Genomic DNA, 19,291 nt, shown 5'->3' with positions numbered 1-19,291 from the left:
AAGTCGCCAAGCATAAACGCATGGATATAGCTAATAACAGTAATTTAATCCGGATCATGGGTGTCCCACTTTCATTATTCAAATGGACATTTTAATAATACCAGCGAAATTTCGCGGAGCTCCCTATAAATAAATTCGTCGTTTTATGAAATCGTGAAAAGGTTAACACTCGCTAACCAGTTTTCTCTAACGGAAGAGAATTTCAAAACCGCAGAATTCTAGAATTACAGGATTTTAGAATGTTTACACTTCACTCGGAAGCAGCGGAGAACAAAATTACACAGCGCAAAAGCAGAAACGCCGACAGGTGTTCCCCTATCGCAAAGAGATGACCGTCTTCTCGGGTGTGCGGCCGATATAACAAGGATTCAACGGAGGATAGCAAAAAGCCACGACGATCGTGTACACGCTGCGAGCCAGAGGAAGCCTGTGCCACGGAGGGAGGATGTCCGCAACAATGAACGCTGACCGACGCGGCGTTCGCTAGGATGCGTACACCGAGGAACACTGGTTGCGTCGAGAAGCTAAAGAAAGGCCCTTAACGATTCCGCGTATCTTGGAACGCGCGCAGCTGCGTATTCCAACGACGTGATCGGCAATAACCGACCGCGGAGACGGACTGGCGCGCTGAAGAAACGACGCGACGCGGACGAGCAACGGTCGCGTATCCGCTCGCGGAGTCGGCCTCGTTCGACCAACAGACACGTCTGGTGGCTGCCGTCCGACCTGGAATAGTCTCTCACGGGGCGCAGGCCAGCAGGCCAATTAACTGTTATTATCAGTCAGTTCTTGCGCGTAAACAGTACTCGGACCTAGCCTACGCGGAAAATCCACTGCATTCGCTTCCGATCCCTCGAAACCACCGAGCCTTTCGAAAACCACCGAAAGACTGAGATTCGCTGATATCCACCGATATATAACATACAGGTAAAACTAAAGCATAAAAGCAGCGATGCGAGTAGCGTTAGGATTCGTGTTTCTGCCATCAGAGAACAATAGACTTCCACCAAGTTAGTCTACAAGTATAAAGCCTGTGAAAGCTTTCTTCGTCGTTGAAACCGCATGGTCCACACGCACGGGGAAGCCACACGACGAAAACAAAGTTGCGCAAGACACGGTTTAATCTTGTCATCTTAGTCGTCGCGTATAAGCGATTCGAAATCAATTAAAGACTAAAAAGAAAAGAGGAGGAAGAGTCCGGACAAGGTCGAGCAACATCGAAAGGCACCGGTCACGAACGAAGTCCGATATTAAAAACGCTATCGCCCGGGTTACATAATCGTTCACCTTGACAGCGATACTAGATTGAATCTACGGTACAACGTCGTCGTTGAACGAGCCGTGTACACGTTATTTCATAAATCCCGAGATAACATCCTCCCAGGAGCACTACGAAATCGTGAAATATGTATTCGTGAGGGGAGTACATAACGAATCGCGATGCTCTCTCACTCTCTCCTTTTCTCCGTCCGTTCGATACTCTAGTCGTTGTCAACCGCGTGTGTAAAACGCCGTAAAAACGTAATAGATTCAGTCCCAGACCCCGTGAGTCAACGCGTTGCCGCGGTACCGCAGCATCGACGATCACGATAAATATCCCCCAGCTAGCGGCCTACGATTAGATTTCGAATCGAGTCGGTACACGACCGGCAAACTTCGACCGGACGAGTACTTAACGTCGTGTCGCGACCGCGGGAGGCTTCGTAATCGGTCTGATTAATGCCCGTTTAAGGGAGACTTCTAGCATCGAACTCTGCGAGATGACCGACGATCGTTTGGGCATGCGCCCGGTAGCTACCGGCTTCCTATGCTTCAGCTGTTATGCGTGTCTTCTTATTCTATCCGTAGACAAATTCTTTTTACTGGACACGCGCGCCGTCGATCAACTTAATTGAAAATATCGCCAGTCGCCTTGCCAATATTCGACTCTCGCTAGCGATTCGAGTTGCTTAAATATCGATTAGGTAACGCGAGATATTAATTTTTTTCGAGATCGAGAACTGGTCGATATTTCTTCCGATCGACGGCCGTAAATCCTGCACGTCGATTAATAGCGCGCTTTTCCATGCCCTTTCGAGCGTGTTACTCGCCACGAACACGAGTCTTGAGTCAGCAAATCGCATCGTTGTAGCAGTCGGAAGATTCGAAACTTCGAAGCTTATTTACGGGATCGATCGAACAAATTGTTTTACAAATCGAGTACCGATCCGATGGAGTTTCTTTCGCGACTTTGACTTGTCGTAACTACGTTACTCGTTGGCCAAGAAACGAATCAATTTAATTTTAAGCACAAATTATTTTCTTTGTTCGTACGATCAGCGAATAGAGAATCGTTTCTCCGAGACTTTCAAATCCCTCGTAGCGATTAAATAAGCCCTCGAAGACGGATCGTCAGCAACTCGGAAATGAAAGTGCGGCGCGCGAGTCCTTCCTGAATTTCGTGACGAAAAAGGATCACTTACGAAGGCGCGAGCCGCGTAATCATCGATAGAAAGTCAAATAGAAGGTGTATACTCGTTCGGCGAACTTTTGATCTTTGCTCGAATCAGAGGTATACTTTAATTTATCGGTTCGATAAACGTTTCGACTTGCAACCTTCTGTCCTCAACTGTGGAATTATTCCTACCGCTGCGATATTTCGGTCCGAAGAGGGGTTAAAGAGCGCACGGTGGACGAGTTCAAGGACATCGTCGAGAACAAGAGGCTGGATGGCTGAATACGAGCATCGAGGGTGGTTATTCATGGGCCGAGTCGCAATTCTTTGGAGGCCGGTTGACGAGGGTAGATCTCGCAGAGAACTGCAGGTTGATTGAAGCCATAGGCGGATTTAATAATAGGCCAACGTTTTCTGAATAACTCTTTGTCGAGAGGCGACAGTAGGAAGACGTCTAGCGTCCCGTGAAAGTTTTAGACTCGAGCGTATCGGGAAGAGTGACTTTGAGCCACGGACTTGTGCAATTTACGCGTTACGCAATAATCCACGTACGTCGAAGAATTCCATCGCCTTTATCGGATGCAACTTTGTTCGTTTGTTATAGGTGCAGGAGGGTCCAGTATCCCCGGCGTCCTCCTCCTTGAGCAACCAGAATCAAAACGATAGCGAGCAGCAAGTGCTGCTCGCAACGATGCAGCCAGTGAACGTGCTGGACCTGCACGAGCCAGCGACGGTGCACTCGCTCCATCCCAAGTACCATCATCACCATCACCGTCACCATCACCACCATCATCATCATCATCATCAGCCACAGCACATTCAGGATCCAGACGACGTGCAGCAACGGTCCGCCGAAGACACCGACGGGAGGGTGACGCCAGGCGGCGAAACCACTTCCGGCAACTCGACGCTCGGCGTCGGAGAGCACAAGATGATCGATCTAATTTACAACGACGGTCAGAAAACCATCATGTACACCCACGACAAGGAGATCATCTACGAGAACGAAGCGGATCGCGTTCAGGTGGTCGAGTACCCGCCACCGCCACCCTCGCCGCCGTCACCGTCGCCTCCGTCGGCCGTTACGAGGGCTGGCCTGTTGCCACCAAATTGCGTCACCCCCAGATCGGGATCCACCACGGCGCTGCACTTGCATCATTATCCACAGCTGCAGCTTCAGCACGAAGACGATCTTCCGCCTAGCGTGCGTCACGCTGTCAGCGCTACAGTCCCGAATTGCGGAGCTGCAACAACAACCACTACCGTTTTGGTGCTTTCGGAACTAGTCGCGGCAGATCCAGCGGCTGGAGCCGCCGCTGCGCAGCAACTCACCCTCACCGCGGCTGCTGCTGCTGCCTCGTTGCGCGCTGGGTAAGTGTCGTGGCATTTTTCTCTCCCGTTTTTATTGTTACGAGAGGATCTCGGTATTACACTCCACCGCTGCTTACGATTCTAATGGAATTCACGTTTTTACGTGTATCGAGGGTATACGTTGAACGCGCTCGCAGCGAGTTCGTCACCGCGACCATCGTCTAGTCATCGTTCGTAATCCACGGCACGAAAGAAAAGCCACGCGCGAAATTCCTACGTCGAGGAACCTGTTCGTGCCGAAACGTTTCCACTCGCGGTTTAACGATTGACAGTTCTTTTAGCAAAACTACGCATGCAATAACGCGCAGTTTAAGCTATAGAAAATAATAAAAATTCATTGCGAGGATATATGAGAAATGTACAGTTAAAAGGAGATAAAGATTGGAGAAGAGAGATGAACTTAAAGCAATGACATTCGTATAAAATTTCCATAGGTAGTCTCGGTCCTAATCCCAACGACTCGTAAAACACAGCTGACACTATTCGTACATCGTACGAACACTCGTATACGCATGTTCGAATCTCCTTATTGCGATATATCGGGACTGGTACATTATCGGTCAAACGAGAAAGCTTTCGCACAGTTTCAGCAGAACATTCGGAAATGTCGTATTCGAGTATCGGATTAGTATTCGAATTACGTTTGTTGAATATTTGAATAGCGTTCGAATGTTCGAGCACGGAATCGCGAGGCGGATAGCCCGAGCCCTAATTTCTCAAACCCGCAGAAGAGAACAATCGACAGCGGCGCGTTCAACGAGACGGAAAAATGGAATTCCGTGGCACAACGAACCATGGCAGCGCCAACAATTACCGATTCAATATTAGAGCGACGCGGATCGTGCCGCTGGAAGAGAACTTATCCCGCACGGTCTCGCACCTTAATAAGCCGTAAAGTATCGCGAAAAGTGTCTGTACACGCGGACAGTAGCCTGCTCGCTGGCACGGAAAAATCGGAATCGCCCTCCGCGCGTGTTCACGTTGAAACGCCGCGCACTATCAGGCCCGTGTATCAACGCCGACAATTAACAATTATTGCGCACACCTACCCGCGAGCACGTTGGATAAGTCACGTTGCCGCGTTGAATTTATTATTACGACGCGACGCGCGCGCGCGCGCGCGAAAGCATACAGCTTCACCCAAAAGCGGTGTCCTGGACGGATGCTGACGCACATGTCGCGAGGACACGGAATAATTTTCAAAATGTACATTTTCTTGTTCCTCTTAGCGTAGATCCCAAAATACCAAAGGAGATTGAAAATTACGAGAGTCGAGAACGTTAGAAAGCTTGTCAACGTTATCATCCGACGCGTATACTTAAGAAACAAGCTATTATTCTAATCAGTGTCTTATTTTGCATGCAAGTACATTCGAATAAACGCATCTCTGATGTATTACCGATCGTTTGATTCGAGTCATTGTAACTATGCGCAACGTGGCTAGAAAACCACTCCACGTGCCAAATTTGAAACGAAATCGAAACAGGCATCTAAAAACTCGCGATATTTCCATACCGTGCTCGTATCTCTTCGCGGAACCGTGAAACATCGATAAACAACGTCTCACCCGGTATATTTAGAAATGACGTCCCTCCGTGCCGTTTCAAATGCTGCGCGCTGAACTATGCGCGCGCGTCCAACCGTAACACAGCGAATAATCGAGAAAAGCTGCCGTTTCCTTCGTTTTCCTACAGTTTAAAAGTAAGAACGGAATATAATTGAAAATTAAACGTTGTCGGATTCAAGTTGGCGGTATACATTGGAGGGAACCTGTAGAGATGTGCGCGCACCACGGAGTCTCGCGAACCAATAACCATTAAAACGCACACACGGCTGTCCGCGCCGCGCGCCTCTTACTCTTTTGTAATAAATAAAAATCAGCCGCAATTAATCGGTCGTAAGATATGCACGTCGAGACCTTGAGAGCCTCGAAAACAGCCGTGTCTCTTTCTCTCTGCTCCTTCTTTCATCTCCCAGCTCTCATGGCTTATTTTTCGCTCTCTCGATTATTATAAATCGGATGTTTGCCCGACCGAACTACGCAGAATTTCGACTCTTGGTTCGATTTTCTCTTTCTCGTAACGGTTGCTTACATTTTTCAATTTTTCGTTTCGTGGATAGATCGCGACCAGCTCGAGAAATCGAAACGGTCGACTTCGAGGGTCGACGAAGAGAGAATGCGAACCACATCGTTCGAAAATTCGAGCTTCCTTTCACTTGGACGACCCACGGTCGTTCCTACGGTTTAAATGCACTCCGCGAGAGATGAAAATACGATATCTTTGGTGTCGCATTACAGACACTGCGTTGGGCGGTTATACAAATTTGTTTAATTCCAGTAACATCCGTCACGATTATTTGAAAATTATTGTTAGAGAGAAAAATAATAATAGTCTTATGCATGCGTATACCGTCAGTTTTGTACACGGTACAAGCATAAAGTAACGTTGGAGAGAGTACAGCATAAATTTCTTAGACTTGCATCGTTTAGGTTACATAATCTGTCCTACTTAGATCACGAGTATAATCCAATATTAAATATGCTCACCGCAACGTTGGTAGATCGTGGAATAGTAGCAGAACTGACCTTTCTCCTTAACAGCATTAATGGACAGATCGTATCTTCACCTTTATGAAGTCTTATTAACTTTCACGTAGCACCTTTTACTCGCAAGCCCGAGCATGTGTCTACGTTTTAATTACTCGACCAGTTACTTGTGCAAAAAGAATGTAAATAATTGAAAAGCGCGTTCTTAAACGATAAAGCGACCGTTGATCAGATTAAAATATTTGGATCATCTTGCCGTCAGTCGACGGTGGAACCTGTCACGAATCGAGGTACGTCTCAGCAACCCTCTGTAAGCTACTTATTCCGGAGCTTAAACACACGCGTCAACGAAATCCGGTCGGATTCTCGATTCTTGGCGATTCAATCGAGCCTTCGTAATCTGCTACTCGCGTTGGAAGAAAGAAACGATCCGAAAGGAGAAGAAGAATTAATTCACGCGTCGACCTTCGAACGCATCGTAATACCCCATCGACAACGCGCAGATTTTTTGCCGATTCGCTCTTCCTCAGGAAAAGGACTCGGAAGGTCAGTTTATCGCGACTAAACTGTGGACTTTATACGCTTATGCGCAATATCGGGTAACGATACCCAAATAAATTCCTACACCCAAAAGGAAAAAATGTCAACGTGGTCACGAACAGCTCGTGTTTTCCGGGTTCGGGGTGCTTTTGCAACATAGGCGATCTGCGACGTGTTCTCACGTATCCAAACGACGATTATAACTTCCTTCGTGTTTCGTATGTACTTACCGAGCGCGCACAGAGTCTCCACGGGAGCGGCTGGTTGCGAAATGAGAAGCTAAATTGTGATACGCGGTATAAAATTTAAATTACGAGACGAAGAATACGGCCAGGCCGTGAGCGCGATCGAATTTGCATATATTTCGCGCAACTCCTGACTGCGCTCGTTGCCCTCGTCGAGCACGAAATTGCTCGGTTAACGTCCGACCATTTCTCACGCACGAACAAATTTTCGCAGAAAACGTCTTTGCCCGAAGAATCGAGCAGTATTCCTCGATCGAATTCAAGTTTCGAGTAACGAGTCGTGAACAGCGGAGTATGCTTATGCTGGAATAATCTTATTGTTCGAAGCAACAATTACGATAGTTATGTATTCTATAAATGAAATGTTCGCGAAGAAAATCCAAGCAGAAGGTAATCAACGGAACTTGCGTTGCATAACACCGCATCAGCCTCCATTTTAACGGCAAAAAACCCTCGGACGCGTTGCAAATCTCTGGGACGAAGCGTTGCGGAGCTAACTATAAACGCAGACACGGCCCGCGGGGAGGACTGTCAAATAAATAATCCGCCGAAAGCGTGTGCTGGCCGCTCGGCTCGCGCGTGTATTGTTCCCTCGTGACGTCACATCCTCGAAAACACTATTATTATAGGCATCGTTCACCCACCTCCGACGCATTAACATACATTACAAGCGCGCGCCCCTCGAGCGGTTCTCGCTCTTCTGCGGACGATCGCGATTCCATCTTGGCGGATTTATTAAACCTACTCCGCCGTGCTTCCTACACTTCGTTTCACGATTCGGTCGAATACACGCGGAGAAAGAAATCCTTTAGCTCTTTTTAACGATAAACGACTACCAAGAGAGTCGATGGATTACAGATTATACTCAAAGTATGGAAATCGTGCTACCGTTATCGATAACGCAACTTGAGCGACTCAAAAAACGTGGATTCGATTCGAAGTAGCACAGGAAGCGTCTATGGTTATTTTCAGAGGGCAAATTTCCTGTTAGTCGAGCCCCCCGCTTTGCGCAGCTCAAACGAGCTCTCGGCTGGCTCCCCCTCTGGCGATTTTTATCGATCGATGTACCAGTACGACATAATAATTTCTTCTTTACATTGTTCCCCCTTCGAGGTCTCGCGGCCCCGGAAGCCGCAAAAAGTCGAGAAGCGCGCATATATGTATACAACGACGGTGGCGGGAGGCTGAAAACGCAACGGATCAAAGGCGCCTCCGAGCTGCGCAAGAAGCGGGTACGGCGACGAGCAACGAACTGTCGGACACGAATGGACAGGGGGAAAGAGGGGAAGCAGAGCGCTTTCCGCGAACGAAGAGCTTTTTGCGTCGGCGCGCCGTCATTACAGCAATTTGGAGCGCATACGAAACGCTTGGCCCCCGGTAGTACGAAAATTCGCGAAACGATCTTCCGCAATTACGGTTCATACGACTGCTTTGCGATTCATGAGCTCCAGGATGGGTTCCATCGGGTTCGGAGAGTCGTCGGCGACAACGTTCTTACAATTAGTCGTCCAAAATGTTGGAATACTCGGACGAATTTCGACTATTCGAGTTTTTCTTCGATCGCGCGCGGTTCGGTACGATCACCGGAGCTTGACGGCTCCGCGATATCGGGGCTAATATCCGGCTCTAAAATTAGAAACGTCGTTGAGGATTTCCCAATATCGTGCCCCCCACCCCTATACTTGTTGTTTTTACTTTCTTCGTTCGTTTCTTCTCGGTTCGGTCGGCACCGTGGAACTCGCGGGTATTACGATCATTCACGAATGGAAATCGACTGACGTAAAGACAAATTCTGTTCGCGCCGGTGAGTGATTACGATACGGCTCGGCACAACCGAGATAGCGGCGTATGTCGAACGTGTCGACATTATTTCCACGAGATACATACGCATACAGAGATACGTGTACCCCCTCTATATAGCAATTTTTTCAACGTTTTCCGTATCTAGATCTCAGCCGGATTTACGCGTGAACGCGCGCTTGGTTTGACGAACGCCATTGCAATTTTTGATTGATACACGATAATATTTAGGTTCTGAACTTTATATTTCATTGCTTAGATTGTTTTCGCGTTGAGATGATGTTTCGTTCGATGTCCGTTAATCCAACGGAACGATCTTTTCGTCGAAGCAAGTAAAAGTATACCGAATGCACCGCAACGAGTAACCTAGAGTTAAACGTTTCTATCTTTCACATTTTCTTTCGATGTCGCGATTCCCGATACACTCTCGACGCTCCTGCTCCGTCCTGCGATTTCCCAAAGCATTTTAATTGTACCGCGGATGAATGCACGTACAGCCTCGCGGCCAAAGAACTCCAATTAGTCTTCGCTGTGGTGTCCTTATGCTGCCTTAGGCCGATAAAAACTAATGCCGAAATAAGGGAAGAGAACAGAGAGAAGTCTGGTGGCTCGCTGGCGCGCATGCGTGCGTACGTGCACGCCACGCGCGCAAGAAAATCCTCACCGATACATGCCTCGCGAGCAGAGATCACATACCTAAACGTATTACTCATACCGAGGTTCTCCAGGCATCCTCTCGCTAGCAGCCCTCGAGGCTCACGATCGATACGCGTACCTCTTGAACTTTGCTGGCTGCATTACGATGGATTTCTTGCAAGAATTTACTTTTTATTCCGTCCTATCGTATACTCGATCGACGAAAATTTTTGGCCAACTCGCAACGAACAGGAGAACATCTCGTAACGGTAATAGCAAATCTTACGTTGAAAAGAAAATACGCAAGTACGTATGTAGACTCGCCTCGCGATGAGTTTCAAAGTAAGAGTTTAAATATGAGCGAAACACAAAGGAACCTTGTCGACCTTGTCGCGTATTAATTTAAATACGAACGCTTGAAGTAAAGTCTTTTCATTAAAATTCCCATACGTTGAAGTGTGGCACTTTGAAGTTGATCTTTTTGCAATCCGAATTGAAACGCGGACACGAAAACGAGAGCGAAGAACGCGAACCATAGGTGAAGAGAAAAGGACGAGGACGCGAGGGCAAGATGGCCGCCGTACTCCAGTCCTGTACGGGGAAAAGCGTCGGACCTCCGCGTTGTCCGTCTCTCCTTTTAATTCCCACCGGTGTGTCCTTCGTTTCTGCTCCCTCCTTTCCCCTCTCGGTCCGTCCACGTCTCCTCTTTTCGAAACCTTCGACGTCGCTGGTTGCGTTCCGTGCTTGGTCCATCGGTGGTTCCACTGGCGCTCCTCCGCATGAAACACTCACCTCCCCTTGCTCCGTTTGGCGTTCGATCGCCATAATGTCCACGTGATCGAGTGTTTTGTGCGACCCGCTACCCAGAAAACAGCCGCAAAATCAACGATCTGTACGTTTATCGAATTACGATGCTCTCCTCCGCTCCCTTTGTCTTTTCCTTCCGATGGCGTCTCTTTGTCCTCTTTCGCGGCGGTCACGTTCCTCGGATTCGATCAGTCCAGCGTCGTCTCTTTCGGGCGACAGAGTCTCAGAGGTTGTCCGACCCGACGTACCGATCGGAATGATCGAAAAAGATCGATTACGAGGAGGACGATGGGGCGAGACCCTGTTTCCAACGAATTCCCCTCTCTTCTCGCAAGCGTCCTTTCTTGTTCGAGACGATTTCTCTCCTTCCTCTTCTTCTATTTCTACTATTATTTAGGAGATCTCGCGCCAGAGCACGCAATAAACATAATTTCTCTCTGTCTTTCTAGGCTCGTCTCGTTCGTTGTTTCGCTGGCCGGGCGGGGAGGGGGGGGGGGAGAATTACGCAGACCGATTGGAGGGTTCTTAACGAGGCTCTCATTACCACGAGTTCTTTTGTCCCGCGTCCGCGGCTTTATGATTCGCGAGAATCGACGGTGCGCGCACGCTGCCCTCGAGCAGCGATTAATTCGCATGATTATAATAATTCCGACGCTACCCGATGAAACGTCCGACGCCGCGGTCGAATCCGCGTGGCTGTCGCGTAAGGTCGTAAATGCACGGGGTGTGCCGCGGTTTATGCTTAACAATTTTATTATCATATCGTCGCTCGCCTGCTGGATTAAAGTACACATTGCACGGATTAATTGCGCGCCCAGCGTTCTTAACTGCTTCGGCGGACGTTATGCGGTGGCAAGGCAAAGAATTCAGCTACTATAACGGGTCAGTACGCGTTCGAGTAAGCGGCAATAATCATTGAGATGTCTGGAGGCGTTCAGATATAATCAAAGGCTATTCTTGCCTTATCCATTCGATGCGATCTTTTCGATGAAATTTTAATATCATCGAAGACTATGCTTGAGTTTTGTTTTAAGAATTGCCCAAGATCAACCTTTCTGTTTCGAGGTCTTCGGAAACCGATCGCAACGTTTCACGTTCTGTCGCAAATTTCGTCTTTTGCTACCAGCCCGAAGACATTTCGCATTATCGTACGTTTTCCATGAACCTCGTGCACGTGCACGGCCGCACGTTATGCGAGAAATAATTGATTATATCGCGCTCGTTACGCCGCGCCCAGGGGCGTCCGATCCGCGCGCACGAAAACCGAAGAAATCCATCGGCGCCGAACGCAACGACTGCAATTACTCGGTCCACGGGAATTGTACGAATTCGCTGGTCTAAACGAGCCGCGATACCGTCTCGCCGTGATTATGGTGTTTCGCGGATCTAATATTACGAGCGTGCTCCGTGGCCAGTCGCTCGCTCCTAGACGGACCCGTAATGATCATCGTGCGGTCTCTTATTACCGACATAGTATAAACACCGGTGCTATCTGTCCAGCTCCGTTTCGCTCGATCAACGAACTAGAAGCGATCTCATTGGCAAATTACGGTTACGTGGACGCCGAGCGAAATGGAAGGTGTCGAAGAAGCTTGCATTTTAATGACCTATCGCTAGCAGCGATAAAAGGTGAAAGTATAAATCGATCATAGAAGTAGTAAAACTAATCGCAGAGCGTAGTGATATTTTTTACCGTGTACTTTTATCGTCGAGTGCAAATGTATTCACGTATGTAACCAGAGTTGCATTTTAAATGCTATATCGCGTATGGTTCTTCGCGTTTATCATAACATCGTTAGACTGGTTTGTCATTTGCATATGAACAATGTACCTTTATTCGTTCTTATAAGTTAGTCGCTGAAACAAAAGCATGCCTGCGCTTGCGCGTTCTCTGTTCTTTAAAAGATCGTTTCCCGTAGATCGTTCTCGAACGGTGGGTAGCGTTCGAGTCTATGCCCAACTTTGACAACGAAAATAAAATATAAAAGTATAAAAACGCGAGGGAAACGATATCAAATTACAATGACGTTAATGCCCAAACGCTATCAGGCTTCCTAACAAATCGGACACCTGCCAACTAAAACATGCTGGGCGACTCATAGACGTGAAAACTTGTGTAAAACGGACCAACAGGAGCTAGGCGTGGAGATTTGAATTCCAAAAATAAAATCAAACATCGATGGCCGAGGTGCGACACGAAACAGGAAATTACCGCTTCGTTCCCGAGCCGTCTGTCGGTAGCAGAAAAATCCCGTTGAGATCATAGCAATTGGACGCAATACTCGTTATCGCGACGGCGCGGGCGCGGCGGGGACACGTTCAGGCTGGAACGACGCCTGTAATAACCGGTCGCGTCCTCTTAGTCGCGCCGCGCCGTGGTCTGCCCACGTGGAGAACAATCGTGCCGCTACCGTTTGAACCTTCGCTCTTTCATCTTTTCTTTTCGACTATGTATTCGATAAGAAAGACACGAGTGAAAAATCGTCGAAATAGTAGCTGCTCGCGCACATTGCGTTCATTCGTTGGCTCACAATTAGTAGTAACCAACAGAAGCGGAACGATTAATTAATTGCGACAAGCTGAAGATGTAGAAATTTACAGACAGTTACATTAACGTCCTCCGTTTTTTTTTTTTTTTTAAATATTCGATCTAATCGATCTTCTAGCACAACCGAAGAAACGTTTACACGCGTAATTAATTCACGTCTTATACCAGAGCTCGTCAAACTTTCACGTTGCGTCACCGTTCATCTCGAAACGCTTACGACTGGCGCCAGGTCTTCTCGCTGGCCAGCATCGTTCGTCGCACGCGCGTAAAGGGACCAACAAAGCAGGAGGACGCGCAAGATTTAAGCCCCTTAAGTGCATTGGACGTAAATCACGCGCTCCATTTTACCCTTGCTCGATTTATTGGCCACGCTTAACGCGATAATCAATTCAAATTGTTGCACGCTCGGCTCTACCGCTCGCGATCAGCTTCGCGTCGAACGCTTCTGCTCGTCTGTCCGAAAAAATCTAAGGGGAGGTTCTAATCCTTTCAAACGATTTAATCAGGATTCAAATCTTCATCGCGTATAATTTTTTTAAAGCAACCTAGTATTTATAGCTTTTTTGGTGGACGACAACCAGTAACTTCTAATCGAGAAGATGTAAAACGTGAAATACTTGAAACTAACTACTGAAACTACCCCAGACTGAAATATTTATTTGATTCGATCATTTTAATGCCGTTATCGAACCGACGCCACTTATGGCGTATCCGTGACTCGATAATCTTTATTTATGAACACCTCGAATGTTCGACGGTAATATATTAACGTTTACACGAAGAAAAGTAACATCGAATGTTTTTTTCTATCATAGCGATCGTAAGTAGAACGGTTGTACGCGTTGATGTTGCCACGCCAATCGATTACGGACGAGGATTTTGATAAGGCTGCGCATGGCACGAAAGAAACGTCCGTCGATCGAAAACCGTTCTTTTCGCAAGTTTTTCTGATTTACCTGTAGCAAGATAGAAGATATATCGAAAGAATTCAATATTTGCAGAATTAATTCTTCTTTTACCACTGACTCTCGCCATTTCTCTTCGAGTTATATCATCGAACGAAGCAAATAATTCCTGTTAATTCTGTTAATTAAACGAGCATGCCATCGTTTGCTACTGTTCAGCACGATGCCACGCATAAACGAAACCTTAAACGAGAAAAGTTTCGATTAAAGAGAAATAAAATCAGACTAGGAATTCGACTCGATTCTCCTACGATCACCCAGGAAAACTCCGTTTCCCAATTAGCCAGCATTCCCGACGAGCAGACGCGCGTTTCCCCGTAAAGAGGGCTAATTTAACGCTTCCGGCAATCTCGGCGATGGCGACAGACACGAATTCAATAGCGTGTCGTCTTCCTGCACCGTGGAAAATCGTTTTAACGGTAAAACGTCCTCGAACCGTTTCCTAGGAAATTATCGCGCGTAAATCGCCACGACCAAACGATTCCCCCGTCGCCGATCGATGGACATCGACGTCATGGAAATTGTTCAGATGCGACAAGGACGTAAACAGGAAAAGGCAAAGACTAGGGATGGGATCGATACGATCAGTTATCGACGATACTCGATACTCGAGTAAATCGGTAGCAAAGTAGCTTTTAATTTGTATGATTCTTTAACGTATAATTTCTTCGAGTGTCCAACTCGATTAGTAAATAAGGACTAATAACTACGGTGATTACGTTTCGTCTCCTTCCGCGTAGGTTATAATTTACGAGGCGCTACCTATAGTATTGATTCGGTATCGCTTCCATCGCTAGCTAAGGCAGGAAAATAGAGAGAGAGAGAGAGAGAGAGAGAAGAAAAAAGGGAATGAGAAAAATGTGGCGCGCATGCACGGTTTGTTAATGAATGCGAGCGTAATCGAGCGATTCGAGATCGGCTCGTTAACGAACCCCGAAGCGTTACCCTCTATTTACCACAGATTCGCGGTAACCACTTGCCACGATATTTCATCGATATCCCAACGATCGATATCCATCGTCCGTGATAATTATCAGTGGTTGCCGGTGTAACGTCGCGGCGATACTTTACGGCCGTGCGCGCGATTGCCGTGGCAATTATAGAACCCGGTTAATGAATGAAGCTGAAATCAACGCGGCACCGGGGTCGTTTCATAACGCGGACTCGTAATTAATATAATCGTGTCTGGATATCGATTCGACCACCTCGCGGTACCGTGTGCGCGAAAGCACATGTTTTCCTACGAGGAGAAAGGACAGGTGTGGATATCGCTTTTATATCGCGGTTATAGTACACGCGTACCGTTATCAAGCCCCAAAATGTCTCGTAGAAATGGACCACCGTCTACGAGAAATTGCAGCTTGAATTTTGTTAGTTTAGCTGTCCGTTAACCGTATCAAGAAATTGAAACATCGTTGATAAACTGTTTGGGATAACGATAAAGTTGGTAATCAATCATTTATTTTTTAATTATCGTTTAATTCTTTGTCGCATCGCATCGTAAGGAAACTGGATGCAAAAAGGAAAGAAAAAACGAGCTAAAATATGTAACAGACTGGTTATGCCACGGCGAATCGTGATGAAAAACGAAACGAGCCACTGGGAGTTATCGCCTGCTCGCGTAATTTGATTTATCTGCGATTGAACGAGCGAATTAAAGGTTTTTCGCTCGGTCAGTTTTCACGCTCGACAGATCGAACTACGTTTAACGCGAGTTAATCGCCATACCATGATTTTTCTCGCTCAGTTTTTGCTTCCGCGGCGCGAGTACGTCGCTCAGGAAATATCGAAAGTATAGAATCGAACGATGACAACTCAACCGTTTATATATAAGACCGAAAGTGTAATTGGTTACTATGAATACAAGTATTTACATAAACGATTGATCGATAGTTGGTCCATGTCCACGCACATAATTTATCACAAGAAATGATTGTACTTCTAAAGAATTTATCCCTTAAATAATCGTCATCGAAATTCGATGCATAACAAATGGATTTCCCAGTCGGATCTTGAACGAGCCTATCGAACGTCGCAGTTCCCTAAATTTATGCGTCTCATTCTCGGTAAAATTCCAAATCGAACGAGTCATGCCGAAAAACGTAAAACGTTTAACGTGCCTTAACTTGTCCCAGGTCGCAAATATAAACGCGAGACATCGAATCGCAACTACAACAATCACGTGGAGCAATATCCATGGCAAAATAACCGAAAAGTAATTAAAAAGAAAGAAATGGAAACGACCAAAGCACCAAGACCCGAGAATCGGAATTCCGTGAACGGCAATAAACGTTGATCGTCGACGATTCGACGAACACGGGAAAACAACGTCTCCTCGTGATTCATCGGCGTCCCTAAAATAGACGTGATGCGGCGTCCTTATTGGCTGAAATTTCCGTCTTAAATCTTGCCAACCGTGTGTTAATTGCCAATCGTGAAAAACCTTTCTTTTCTTTTTTCTCGATCCACGAGGATACGTAAAGGCTTTATTGGATCGTCCGCAATTGTTCACGTTTTATGGCATCCACGAAAACGCTATGCATATAAGCGAACGAACGTCGATTTCCGTCGAAAGGTTCGAAAAAAGAAAATCACCGGTGTCGAAAGCGTTCGGGGTGCAGCAATTACTGGTTTATGCGCTCTTTGCTGGGGTCCTTGGTTTCAGAAACGAACGAAGATGAGAGATCGCTAGATCTTCGAAAGTAATGGGTACCGGTTCGATTTTGATACTTTGCTATCTGTGGAGGAGGATGGCTCGCGAATCGCTCGATTTCTCCGTTACATCTGAGGTGAACGAGTCTCCGGGTTGCGGAACGGAATAATTCTGGAGCAAATGAGGAACGGGGGAGGCTCGCGTTCCGAGTATCGACGCGCGTAAACACGCGTTCACGCGTGTGCGTGCACGTGTCATTGACGTTCCCCTTTCGTCGTTCCATCGCGACTATACCGTCTCCGTCTCGCATCGGAGCTGGTTCTCCTTGCCGTCTTCGTTCCTCTTAGCTGAGCATGGCCGAAGTGGCGTTCGAGTCTGTCTCTCGCGACCCGCGGTAAGCAAAGCAAACGACCTTCCGTGGAATCTGGACAACCTGTCTGCCCGCCTGCAGCCGCCGAGACCAGGCCTGCACTTGTTCCAGCGCCTCGGTTCCGTTCCTTCTCTCTCCCACCGGCCTGGCTCTTTATCGTTCCTACCATCCGTCTCGTTTCAAAGCGCGCTGCTAACTGCACCGAGGGTGTTCCGGGGCGACCCTTTACTTGTCGTTAACCACTGGAACGCGCCGATGGGACGTATGAATGGGATTGCCGCGGACCGTTTCACCTACGAGCCGCGAGAATTCGAACCGGGAATTAAGCTTCAGCTTGGAAGGACGTGTGAGCGAACGCGAACGCGTGTTCGCCCTTTATAGACAAGATTCGTTGCAGAGAAAATTCAGTTCTGCACAGAACTCTACTCCTCTACTCGCACACGAGATTCCGTTTGTTTAGACAACGTATCCACTCCATCATTGGTGATCGTTCCATTATCTCTATCGTTAACTATCGTTCCATTTCGATTCTTTTTATCGACGTGATCGTGTCAGAAATGTCTCGCGCAGACTGAAAAACAAACGAGGGAACAGGTTCTAATCAGAAGCTGGCTGGAAATTTCACAACTGATTCGCGAATCAGTGACATATTTTGAGTTTGCTGAATGGGTTTTCATTAGAGATAGTTTACGAGCGGTTTCAAAGACACCGGATACCCACTTCACTGTGCTGTCTTCTGTAAAATCAGAGAAAGCTGGAGAACCGACGTGCGTGGCTCCGTTTACATACGCGTATCAAACGCGCATGGCCGCTTCTCTATGCGCGCGATGTGCCTGATGCTCGTATCTGCCTATTCATAGTCAGCGGACATGGGTGTGTTTCTGCCTCGCCTCCATCCTCCAAAGAATTCCTCGCGCAGGATTCTTCCGTCTCTTCCTGGATAGCGCGTAGACGAGCCAAACTTTCAAACCGTTTACTGCTGCGCAAGTTTGTCTATTTGTTTAAAAATGCGTTCGATCGGTTGCCAAACATTCGAAACGCGATGTAACCGTCTTCGGAGGACAACGGTTAAGAATTGCGGCTCCAACGGCTCATTCCTCCACGATTCATTGTTCCCCTAGGTAATTCAAGAACTCTCCCACTCGATTCAACGAATGTACCGTGCTTTCCCCGTGGTAGCGCGAGGTGTCCAACGCAAAAATCTCCGACACAATCCGCAATTCAACCTGAACGTGCAAATCTAACTTTACCGCGACATCGCGAAAACACAATGCAGCGAGCATCCCCGAAACAGGACGCGGAGACGGAGCTCACGGTTCTTCTGGCGATAAAAAATCCACCGCGGTATTTCATTCTCCGCCGAAGAGCACAATTGACTCCGTGGTGGACGGAATCAAGGAGACGTGGAAGAGGAGCGGCGAGGAGAAAGGTGAACGCCAGCTGTCCGAACGAATCCACGGTCAAGCTTCTTTTTTTCCACCACGGTTGTTGAACGACAGCTACGAAGAGAGCACAATCGGCCGGAATTAGCGGGCCTTGTGCTATCTCGCGCATTGTTCGTCGACGCGCTTTACACGCGTGGTGCTAACTTTCCATGCTCCGATCCCCAGGGATGCATCAAGCTACGGGTTTCGAGGATCCGAGGATTAAACGAAACGTTACTTCGTTCGAGAACACCGATTCGGAGTACAAGTACTCGAAACTATTTGTTCGAAGAAGGAACCAATTAATGTATCGTGCATATATTTATGCATACGGAATTAATGATAGATTTAAAAAATATAAATATTCAAAGGCAAACTATGTCAAGTCCAGTCGTCTTGGAAATATAGGTACCTATATAGCTTACCTAATGTTGTGTTCTTAGGTGGCTTTCAAGATGCAATACATACAGCACCAGGGATCTATAAAATCTTAATCCGGCACTGCTGGACGCATGGAGGAGCGCGCGCGCGAGTCTCATGCATATCATCCGACGCCTGCGTACCGCCGCGTCGCATCGCGTCGTCCAAGCAGCTGTTTTTCTTACGTCACTGTAAAGAGAGGAATGCTTTTGATTTATGACGGTTGAGTACGGTCGCGTCGTCTCTCTTTCGCGTTCGCGCTTCGTCTTCGCTTGTTGCAGTTTCAAGCGAGCCGCGACAATTGCGATCTTGCATGCACGGATGAAAAGGGGCGTGGAACGCTTTTTAGCGCCGTTTGCTCATTACGGGGAGACGAGGGTATCGTTTTTGGTCGCGATTTCGCTGGAATTCGACTGGAAGGTATCGTACAAGCGGGCATCGAGAGTAAATGGCCAGGTGAATTACCTGCCGTTTCAATTGCCTGGACGATTTAGGGGAGAAAAGTAAGCTGTGGTTTATTTAATAACGAT

General features: G+C 47.4%; 2 protein-coding genes across 3 annotated transcripts in view; one reads left to right on the top strand and one right to left on the bottom strand.

The window, feature by feature from the left end:
- Positions 1–19,291, top strand: part of LOC128893484 (protein grainyhead) — a 93,141-nt gene that overhangs the window by 11,290 nt on the left and 62,560 nt on the right. For both annotated transcript variants that reach the window (XM_054154459.1, XM_054154460.1), the window contains exon 3: positions 3,039–3,805. In XM_054154459.1, the coding sequence (XP_054010434.1) occupies positions 3,039–3,805 (767 nt within the window). The remainder of the gene's footprint in view (positions 1–3,038; positions 3,806–19,291) is intronic.
- The window catches only part of LOC128893489 (uncharacterized), a 142,423-nt gene that overhangs the window by 68,952 nt on the left and 54,180 nt on the right, over positions 1–19,291 (bottom strand). The gene's annotated exons all lie outside the window — the stretch shown is intronic.

Source organism: Hylaeus anthracinus, unplaced genomic scaffold (genome assembly GCF_026225885.1).
Source record: "Hylaeus anthracinus isolate JK02 unplaced genomic scaffold, UHH_iyHylAnth1.0_haploid 3, whole genome shotgun sequence".
NCBI classification, from domain to species: domain Eukaryota; kingdom Metazoa; phylum Arthropoda; class Insecta; order Hymenoptera; family Colletidae; genus Hylaeus; species Hylaeus anthracinus.
The sequence above is the reverse complement of the archived record's forward strand: the minus strand, read 5'-3'. Positions and strand labels throughout refer to the sequence as shown.